Genomic DNA, 12187 nt, shown 5'->3' with positions numbered 1-12187 from the left:
CAAACTGACACCCACTGGCTTGGACATTACAGTCAATGCTACTTGTGGGAAAGTAGGCGAAGCAGCAGCCAGAAAAACAACCGGATCAGATTGTGTAATCACAAGAGATGGCCTAGGGCTAGTCTTGTCAGCCACTGACAGTGACTTATTGTGGGCTGTTCACATTGCTAACCAAAATTACATTTTTAGGCAAAGCCTAGAAAACACTAGGGAAAATAGGAACAACCTCTTGCAGGCAAGAATTCAAGTTGATCAATCTCCAAAACATAATCTTTAATTCTTTATGCCTATGCCAAATAAAAAGCAGAGCCTGAACTCAACCATCTGCATATTTAGTCACAAACTAAGCAATAAACAATGAACATTTTCAGAGATAAAATAACAATAATGATGGAGTAAATTATTAGTAAATGTACCTTCTTCAATGAGTGGGTATACTAACCAAGGATCACACTTCTCTTATGGCTCATTCTTGGAGTAATCTTATTCCTTGAGAAGAGTAAACTCTTTTGGAGATCACAATTACTGAAAAAATTCCTTGGGCTATTTCTTCTAAATCTTATAATTACCGGCAAGTTATACACAGAAGCTCTAAGGAACATGGAGTACAACACAATGATAGATTATACTTTGCAGACAAATGAAAACTGCATTCATAATCTTAGCCAAAAGCAAGATGTTCTAAAGTCAAAGGTGAACAATGATGATAAAAAAAGAGAAAAAGGACTAAACATAAATTATAAAACAGAACAAAACATTCACTGCTTAGAAGCTCAAGACATCTGCTCACTGGAGAGACTGGCAAAATCATGAAATGCTTAGTTAAGATATTGGTCTCACCACTGATGGTAATCCATCAATAGTCTTTTGTTAATTTAGTGTGGCCTATTAACTCTACAAAGAATACATTACAAGACATGTTATGGTCTGCTTTTGTGTTGTGCTGTGATTATGCTTGAGAATACTTCACAAGCATAAATTAGTTTTACAAACTAAAAATACCACAAACGTTCATACTAAGCAAAGTAAAAAAAATGCAAAAAACATTCTCTCTTGTTCAAACCTTCACATAATGGAGTATACTAGCTTCACACATTTTAATATCTACCGTATCATTTCATGTTACCAAATGTTTTTGGTATATATATATATTTATATATATATATATATATATATATATATATATATATATATATATATATATATATATACAATATATATATATATATATATATATATATATATATATATATATATATATATATATATATATATATATATATGTATATATGTATATATATATATGTATATATGTATATATATATATATATATATATATATATATATATATATATATATATATATATATATATATATATATATATATATATATATATATATATATATATATATATATATATATATATATATATATATATATATATATATATATATATATATATATATATATATATATATATATATATATATATATATATATATATATATATATATATATATATATATATATATATATATATATATATATATATATATATATATATATATATATATATATATATATATATATATATATATATATATATATATATATATATATGTATATATTTGGCTTCCAAAGCATTTTCCACAAAACATGTGAAAACCTACTTGGAAAGTTATTATAAAACCAGAGCGTCTCATAGAAAACTTTGTGAAAACTATATCAAAGGGGTTTCCTACAAAGCTAAAATATTTTCCTTACTGAAACTGTGGAGTACAGTATGATCATTTCAAACAGCCCTTTCGTAATGATAACCATATTACTTTCTGTGCTTATCAGTCCCCAAAAACACAAAAAGACAAATACAGCAATGTAAATATTATGTATGACAGTGCATAATCCCGTACTACTGGTGGGACTACACATTCTACAAGACATACTCAAGTAAAATTATTACGACCAGGATACTGCAGCATAATGGTATATAAAATACAGTAGCAATTCTAGGAAAGTTACTGTTGTTAAACAGAACATGCATTTTATTAAGAGGCAAAGTGCAAACTATCATCAATATATCAAATCAAAACATATTAATTCATGATATGCTAAATAACTTTAGTGCTTGCACATACACAAATCCTGAACAAAATGCCATATACAATTCATAACTACTTTATTAGTAAAACATGTCTAGGTTCTGTAGTTTATATAATCATAACAAAATATTGAGTAATACTGGAAGTAAATGTAAACAAATACAAATACATATGCAGTGTTACTAGAGTGAGTTATCAGCAATTCACAGTCTGCTTACAAAGCATTATCTATTTGACCCCAAGATCTACCTGATAGTCATTAAGACTGTGGATCTCCTTCTGCAAAAGTTCATTTTCTACCTTTACAAGACCAACTTCCTCCATAGCAGACAAGAGGGATTGGTAATCTTCCTTTGTTATAGTGATTGCCTCCTTATCATCTGAATCCTAAAGAGAAACCATTCATTCTTTACAGGATGATAAAATGATGTTTTCACCTTCCAATCCAAATGAATTTAAGGTTTCATCTTTCACTGAAATGCAAATCTGACTAAAATTCTACAGCTCCTTCCAAGGTAGTAGTTTTCAAGCAAAAGAGATTAGTGTTAATAGAAATTACCTTGCCGATAGATACAAAAAATTACAGCCGTTTAAATATGAGATGATAATTAGTTATGTAATAAAAACAAATTCTGCTTTCATGAATATAACATTTTTCAGAGGATTTACAAGGGATAAAACAACCAAATAGCTACAACAAACCTACTAAAGAAACGGCTTACATAACAAGAGACAGCAGAAAACTCTATGCTACTGTAATTGTTTAAAACCAATCTAATTCACTATCAAAATAATGCTGTAGCTATCTTGCCTAACCAAAGTAACTCTTCACAAACTAATGCAACATAAATGTTAAAAAATAAAAGTTCAAATATTCTATTACTTTTAACTATTGCTGACCCACATTCAAAAGCAATTCAATCCTACCCTTTTGACGAGAAGAAAATGCAGATAATGTAGTCATTAGAATCATAATGAGGCTATGAAGGTACACTTCAGAGAATGCAACTTCAAAACAAAATAAAACCATCTAATTATTCAATATTACTATGATGCACAAAAAACTAAGGTGTTCCAAAATCCAATAACCAATGCGCAAGGAAAGAGGAATTTTAATACTGTACAGCTTACATACACAAGTCAGTTCATATATAAAGGATTTATCAATCTCCACCTTCATGATACTTCAGTCTTAACACAAAGAACAAAGAAAATCCAAACTAAATGACATTAAGTAAGTTTCTTTATACCACTGACAAGTGTGTGCTTCTGGATCCAATAACGTCATGGATATTAAGCAAAATGTCAGTCAATTACAAGTACAGATTTAACAGTGTGTGTGCCCCTCATGGCAAAGTGTTTCCAATCCACAATCAGAATTAGTGACCAAAATCATTACGTAAAACTTAGTACCCTTCCCAACTAAACTAGCGCATAAAATACGAAAACTACTTTTAGTATACATCAAGCAGGAACTTTGTAGTACAGCGACAAACCTAGATCAAGTAAGCCTAAGTAAAAACTTGTCTTCCTAACACCTATTATAAAATATTCTTTCTATAAAAAGGTGATATATCTCCTTCACTACCTTAAAAAAAATAGGTTAACTCAGTATACTAAATGACTATCAGGAAGTGGGAAATGGTTTAAATTTTTATATAATGCAAATAACAAGAAATCCCAATTTCAAAGGAAATAGAAATGTATTGATTCTAACGCAAACAGATTGCACTGAGATATATCATTGAAGATAAAATTAATCTTTCACATCAATAATAACAAGCACAGCCAACAATCCATTTACCACGCATAAAAAACATGATGCATTTCATGTTGCATATGGTAACAGTGTAAGATGACAGCTACATAATAAACAAAAGAAAATATCTGACATGATAATGCACTGTAGACTAACAGTGAATCAACAGACTATCATCCATCAATAAAATACCAGTAAGTGAAACTGGAACGAAATCTTACACAATCAATATTCTACCTATTTTAATTATATAATATACTCAGCTTTCATTTGCATATGACCTCTGAATATTTATTATGACTGCAGATGTTTTTGCAAGGTAATTTTTATTATAATGAAGACTATTTCTGGCGACTTTACACTACCCAGCAGGAGCAAACAAACCAAACTAAAATATGAAAACATATAACATATATAAAGCAAGAAAAATTCAATATAGAAAAAAACCATAAATTCATAGAACATAGTACAAAGCAAATGAAGAATTATGGAGCTAATGAAACAAAATCACAATGCAAAATTAAATAAAAGATCTTACTGTACAGTACTTACAAAGGAGCTGCCATTCCCTCTTCTGGAGACTAACTGAGCTTTGTCAGGGCCAGCATTATCCTGCACAGTCTGTTGTGAAAGCCAGTAATTTAAGCAGTCATAAAAAAATACTTATATGGCACAATGAAAAATCTACTTCTTTAAATCTTCATTTAGAGAGCAAAATTTTATGTAAAATTTTCATTGACTTAGGAAAAATATTCCTTTAAATCCCATGAATTTTACAGGATATCAATCTGCACAGAACTGTGACCTTAGTAACAGGCATATTGCTTGAACTTGCTAAATTCCACTAATGGTTTAGAGGAATGTGCCCTTATCTGGTCAACAGATATGTTTCATCATATGCTGGTATTTTCAGTGTTTAAGCTTTGTGATCAGCACCTGGCCTGTAACAGATTTTTGCATTTCACAGATATGAGAGATTGCCATTCCACCAACAGCTGTGGAAAACTAGGAACATTATGGTACAAATGTGTGAATGAGTTTCAAGATATTTTCATCCAAGCCAAAAATCTATGACTGATGAAAGTTTGTGTTGTTCGAAGGATACCTTATTTTCAAACTGTATATTAGAATGAAGTGGTACCAGTTTGGTATAAAAATAAATGTTATCTGTGTGTAAAACTAAGTATGTCATGGATGACATTTATACAGGAACTAATATTGACATTCCTGCTAAACGACCCTCTGGAGCAATTGTGAAAACCCTTATGGCTCCTTATCTTGACAATAGTCATACTCTGTATACAGATAACTTCTACACTAGCCCTGGGCTAAGTGAATGTTTAAGCAACAACACTGGACTTGTTTGTGCTGTTAGCAAAAACAGGAAGGGGATGTCAATCTTTCCCTCAGCCATAAAGAAAGGAAAACCACATTCACAAAGAACGAGCCTCATCTCACTAGCCAATGAAAGGACAGAAGAGAATTTGTTGCCTTGTTGACAACAATACAAACCAGCCTGTTCCGGTATCAAAACCAATGATTTTTCAATATCAGTACTGATACCGGTATCAAGAAAAATATGCATTTATTCACTGATAAGTAAAAAAATATATTTTATGGCCAAAAGATTTACATCATATCTATCCTCTAATTCTATACATAAGCTTCAATGAATAAGAAATGAAAAAATCAATAACTTGAATTCAGTAATATATATCCATAATGAAAATAAACCATTCTCAAACAAAAACAATTCAAACTATAGAGGAACTAGTTCAAAAAGTATATACAGTAATGCTTTTATCCAGTGCATGACAATAGATTCTTAATGAAAACTTTATTCACTCTACAAAATTATTATATTATGCTGAGAAAATGTGAATTTCCTAATTCAATGCAATAGTCAGTAATGAAAATAGAAATTTATTTTAAAAAATCAATCTCTCTCTAATACAAGAAAAATAACCTTTTAATGAAAAAAAAAACACTAATCAGATAATTTTTCCTTTTGGAATACAGACTTGAGAAAACAAAGACTATTCAGAGAATTCTCATTTTCATGAGGTACTACCCTGCTGCTGAGAACACCCTTTCAGACTCTACACTTGTAGGCTTGACTGAAATTATGCATTATAGAGCTTGTCTAAGTTTTCTGTTGTTTTTAATGATACTTAAAACTCTTAATTCCGTGTTGACATCTAAACGTGCTTAAGGTACCTTTCTCAGTGGAACTGTCTCTAACTCTTCTATTGCTTGCAAATATTCTGCCAGCAATGGGTCATCATTTGCTCCTTTTCCAGCTTCTACTTTCCACTGCATCTTTAGAGCAAAGTTCTTGTTGGCACATTTTATTTCTTGTCCTGATCCAACTGTACAGCTCACAGTTGTGCTAAAATGTTTTTATTCATATGAAACTGTTTTTCTTTAAATTTCCTTTACAAAACACTGTACTTTGATACTACATTTTTATATTGCCTAATTATTGCTTTATTGTATATTTAACAAATTCCTATAAGGATAAATATATATATATATATATATATATATATATATATATATATATATATATATATATATATATATATATATATATATATATATATATATATATATATATACGAGGGTAAGTCAAAAAGTTCCAGGAAAAATTCAATATACGCTTTATTTAAGGAAATTCAAACATCATTTTTCTACATATCTACCATCTAACTCTATACACTTTTCAAGGCGCTGTTTCCACCTCTGCAACCCTTCTTTGTAGAAATTTGGGGCCTTTCTATTAAACCATGTTGAAACTGCATGTTTAGCAGCATCCAAAGATTCAAACCGATTCCTATTAAGTGTTCCTTGAGTTTTGGGAACAGGAAAAAATCTGAAGGAGCAAGATCAGGACTATAAGGAGGATGTGGAAGAGTTTCCACCTAAATTTCCGTAGGACTTCTCTTGCAACCCTTGATGAATGTGCTGGAGAGTTATCATGATGGAACAAAATTCTGCGGTGCAACTTTCCTGACGTTTTTGGCCAGTGCAGTCTTCAGTTTTTGCAAAACACCTTTGTAGTAGTTCCCGGTGATTGTTTTTGTCCTTCAAGGAAATCAATCAAAATCCCTCCTTTGGAGTCCCAAAACACTGTTGCCATAACCTTCTGGGCAGATCTCGCCACTTTGAACTTCACTGGTGCAGCTGAACCTCTTGGTAACCATTGCTTTGATTGAATTTTACTTTCTGGGTCATATTGATGGATCCAAGTTTCATCTCCAGTAACAATCCGGTCAAAAACTCTGATTCATTTGATTCAATCTTCGTTAAAACTGCAAGAGAAAGTTCAGCTCTTTGATGCAGTTGGTCTTCGCGCAACGCTTTTGGGACCCAACGTGCTGAAAGTTTACTCAAACCAAGATTTTCATTTAAAATTGAAAATGCGGAACCATGGGAGATCCCAGTTTCATTAGCTATCATATCGATAGTAATCCGACGATCTTCATCCACTAGATTCTGCACCAAAGCCACAATTCTTTCATTTTTGCAGTCGATGGTCTTCCCTCTCTTGGTTGTCTTTGAGGTCCTCCCGACCATCCTTAAATCGCTTTATCCAATCATAAACAACTGATTTAGATGGAGAAGAACCTCCATAAACTTGTTGCAAAGCTTCAATAATTTTTCCTGGTTTCCAATCAAGCTTGGTCAGGAACTTGATGTTAGCTCTCATCTCAAAATTTTTATTTTCCATGGGTTCAAGAAGTTACTTTTCTGAAGCAGATGTTAACACCACAGTAGCAAGAGGATGACTGAGGTAACAAGTCTATATGGATCACTACATCACAGATAATTGTTTACCAAGTATTTGGGTTTTTCATTCCTGTGTAAATACATCATTCAACAATTTTTCCTGGAACTTTTGACTTACCCTCGTGTATATATATATATATATATATATATATATATATATATATATATATATATATATATATATATATATATATATATATATATATATATATATATATATATATATATATATCCCTGGTTAGCTGCGTCGATAACCATTTATCGGAGCTGATAACCGGTGATAAGTGCCACCAATAATCGCGATCAGCACCGATAACTGGGAATCAGTGCCAAAAATCCGGTTATTGTTGTTGCTACACAAAGTGCCGTAAAAACCGGATCGCCGATAACTGAGGCTGCCGATAACCGGGACTGCCTGTATACACACACACATATATATATATATATATATATATATATATATATATATATATATATATATATATATATATATATATATATATATATATATATATATATATATATATATATCTGGATAGTAAATTCTTAGCATTTGAAAATAAGGCACTTGGAAGAATATTAGGAATTAATTGGAGGGATAGGATATCAAATAACAGAATTAGAGAAGTACCGGGGGTGCAGCCAGTCGATAAGTATGTTAGGTTCTCACGATGGAAGTGGCTAGGCCATGTGTAAGGGGTAGATCTACAACTGACAACTGTGGCCTTGACCAAGAGGAGCACCAAAAATCTTTGGAAGTGGGATGATGGGTAGGTTAAGGTACTGAGTGTTGTGTCTCCTAGGCTTTGACTCTGAACATTGTCCCCCTAACAAGTATTTATACAATAGTGTATAGAACTACAAAAAATTATATGCTCACCTTACATACAGTTGAATTAATTGTTGATAATGATGGGTCCTGCTGGGATGATGGTGCAGGAGAAGTTAAAAACTCACTACTTGATGTTAATAGATATAATGGCGGCTTGGAGCTAAAAGCCTGTTACAAGACAATAAACAATATTCAGTATTTGGCTTCTATCTACAAAAAAAAAAGGGATTCTAAACATCCTTTCTAAGCTAAAATGTACCTTAACAAAGCTTAAGACACACCTTAAGACTGAACTTATATGCATACTACAGTAATGGACTCTTTACCAAAGAGAACAGCTGTTATGGAATTCCTGGCTACTTTTATCAAAATAAAATCCCGCTAACTTAAGTTTCTGTGGCAAATCTGTTTCTAAAATTAACCAGTTAATTTTAACAAAATAAAAAAAAAATTTACATGAATATATAAATAAAAGTTTACTGAAAAGCAACCATTTAAAGTAAAAAACACTCATTTTACCACATTTTTCAAAACTGGCCGGAAGGGTTTTATATAAGTAAACAGTATCCTGTACTGGGCAATATATATGGAACACCAACATATAAGACACTCCAATTCTGAGGGGCATAATAATGAAAAATTAAAGATACAGTGCACCCCTCTTTTCCCTTAATCTCCATACTTCTTCCAAATATGATATTTTCATAATAAAATTAAGTTTCATATATATACTTACCAAGTAATTACATTACATAGCCATAGTTTTATCCTTGTGCGGCAGCCTTTTATTTAAAAATTGGGGTAGCACTTTGATAGCGCAGGTGACAAGCCCAGTCCACTTAACGGGTAATGTAGGAATGACGAGCTGGGTGCATCGTTCTGTTTGTGCCCTTATGTCCATTAGAGGGGAGGAGGGAGGGTTCTAATTCTGTAATTACTTGGTAAGTGTATATGAAACTTAATTTTATTATGATATCATTTTCATATAAGTAACTTACCAAGTAATTGCATAGCTGAATCCCACACTGATTGGGGGTGGGATGAATGGACATATTCTACTCCAAAACATTAAGGTGTGATAATTACTTTGAAATAGAAAGGATGGCTAGCATTGAAACAATGCTTGTCATTTCTTACCTGATAAGAAAGCTACTGCAGGTAAATACTGCCTCGAGTTGGTGCTCATCTTAACCTGTAGTGGTGTGGCAGTTGAGCCAAAGATCGCCTCTACATAATCGGGGGTCTTGCAACGAAGGGTAGGCCTGATTGCTGACAAGACATATACAATATATAATAAGTGCCCTTGCCCTGGGCGCAGTACCAATAAAACAAACAACCAGACAACGCTGTCACCTATGCTGACAAAAAACCACCACCCATCCACTAAAACTGATGGGCACTCCAGGTACAAAGTACCCCCAGGCTCCCCAAAAACCCAACATCTTACGTCAAGGCTGAGAGACAGAGGTGAGAAAGAATGCTTCCTATGCTTCTTCCCACAATACCATGCCAGTCACTGATAATGGCCCTAAGATACCAAAATTTCTCAAACACTGTTTTGACTTCTTTTAAGTAGTGAGATGCAAAGGTTGATTTGCACCTCCAAAAGGTCAACTGAAGAATGGACAAAAGGGACAAATTATGCTTTAAAGCGAGAAAGGTAGCGACTGCTTGGGCTTCATGTGCTTTCACTTTGAATGAAGGCAAAATGTCCTCCTGAATCCAAGAATGTGCCTGGGAAATCAGGTCCCTTAGGAAGAACGACAATGTGTTCTTTGAAAGAGGGCGAGAAGGATTCTTGACAGAACACCAGAGGTTGCTGGATGGCCCTCTGATCTTCTCAGTCCTTTGCAGACAATATCTTAAGGTTCTGATGGGGAAAAAGAACCCTCTCCTCTTCCTCCAGGCCCAAGATTTCCATTAAACTCTTCAGGTGGAAGGAACAAGGCCATTGCTGGGATGGGTCCTTGTTCTTGGCGAGGAAATCTAGGGTAAAAGAGCACAGTGTGTCTCCTTGGGAGATACTTGCCCTCTTGTCAATAGCTTGCAGTTCACTTACATGCTCTGCAGTCGCCAAAGCTACAAGAAAGTGTCTTCCGAGAGAGGTCCTTTAGGGAAGCAGGACTGAGAGGTTCGAAAGGAGGGCCTGTGAGCCACTTGAGCATGATGTCTAGTTTCCAGGAAACCAGATCGGCCTTCTTCTGTTTAGAAGTGTCAAATGATTTGATGTCATTAAGATCTGGGTTTGAGGACAGGTCCAGACCTCTGTGCTTGAAAACCAAGCTAAGCATAGCTCAATACCGATACCCATTAATGGTGGATGAGGACAGACCTCTAGAGGTTCTAGGATTGAGGTGGAAGTCCACTATTTGTGTTAAAGGTGTCTTAGAAGACGAGACGTTATGTCTGAGACACCATCTGCGGATAACTGTCCACTTTGCTTGGTAGATGTCACTAGAAGACTGTTGCCTACATCTCACGATAGCTTCTGCAGCTGCTCTTGAAAAGCTTTTTGCTCTGCCCAGCTTCCTGACAGTCCGAAGCCTGTCAGAGCAAGAGTGGACAACCTTCGGTGATATCTCTTGAAGTGAGGTTGTTTGACTAGCCACGGTTTAAGAAGTCCATCAAAAGCCGAAGAAGGTACGGGAACCACTCTTTCATGGGCCAAAAACGGGGCTATGAAGGTCATCAAGACATTGTGGTGCACGATGAACTTGTTCAGCACTTCCCTCTCCATGCTGAAGGGCAGGAAAGCATACAGGTCCAGACCTGACCAGTCCTGGAGCATGGCATCTGTCGCCCATGCCAAGGGATCCAGGGCTTGAGAGCTGAAGAGAGGAAGACGATGGTTTCTTGAAGTGGCAAACAGGTCCAACGTCAATTTGCCCCACAATTTCCTAAAGGTTGAGACAAACCATGGGGTTTAAGGTTCACTTGGTGGGAAGGACCTGCTTCCGACGGCTCAGTTCATCGGCGAGAGTGTTCATTTTCCCTTGAATAAACAGAGTGACCAGCAACACTCGATTTTGGTCTGCCCACTGGGAACATCCTTTGTTGCCTGGCAGAGAGAAGAGGCATGAGTGCCTCCCAGCTTTTGGATATACGACAATGTAGTGGTGTTGTAGATCATGGTAGAGAAGCACTGAAGGCCTAGATGAATTTTGACGGCCTACTCACAAGGCTCAGAGAAGCCTTCGGCCCTTTTGAAGGAAGTATCTTTTCTCCTTCTAAAGAGAGCCATAGAAGAAGTCAAAGACACCTGCACAGAGGGCTTCTACAATCATCTGTTTGTTGTCCCCAAAGTGTTGGGGGGTTGGAGACTAGTCCTCAACGTGAGCGGCCACAATCTCTTCGTAAGGAAGACGAAGTTCAAGATGGAGACAAACCAATATGTCATACCATCCATTCACCCGGGCGACTGGATGATAATGTTGGATATCCAAGACGCATACTTCCACATCCCCATCCATCCGGACTCCAGGAAGTATCTCAGCAGAAGGGCGTTCCAGAGAGAAGACTTCTGGCGAATCTCATGGGTGAGAAGGGAGTCATGCTGGAGCAAAGACAGGGGGTTCCACAGCACAGCTGCAGGAAGGCTGTGGACTGCGAAGTGCCTCCTTGTACTGCTTAACAGGCAGCGAAGACGAGCGGCCAATGTCGTCTGTGTGCCTCTTCAATGGCTGGAGGGACAAATTGAGAAAGCGCCT

General features: G+C 35.0%; 1 protein-coding gene across 1 annotated transcript in view; it reads right to left on the bottom strand.

The window, feature by feature from the left end:
• The window catches only part of LOC136836305 (golgin subfamily A member 4-like), a 520799-nt gene that overhangs the window by 228016 nt on the left and 280596 nt on the right, over positions 1–12187 (bottom strand). The window contains exons 29-30 of the mRNA XM_067100429.1: positions 8529–8648; positions 4412–4480 (exon numbers count right to left, since the gene is read on the bottom strand). Of these exons, the coding sequence (XP_066956530.1) occupies positions 4412–4480; positions 8529–8648 (189 nt within the window). The remainder of the gene's footprint in view (positions 1–4411; positions 4481–8528; positions 8649–12187) is intronic.

The sequence above is a fragment of the Macrobrachium rosenbergii genome, chromosome 4 (assembly GCF_040412425.1).
Source record: "Macrobrachium rosenbergii isolate ZJJX-2024 chromosome 4, ASM4041242v1, whole genome shotgun sequence".
NCBI lineage: Eukaryota > Metazoa > Arthropoda > Malacostraca > Decapoda > Palaemonidae > Macrobrachium > Macrobrachium rosenbergii.
The sequence above is the reverse complement of the archived record's forward strand: the minus strand, read 5'-3'. Positions and strand labels throughout refer to the sequence as shown.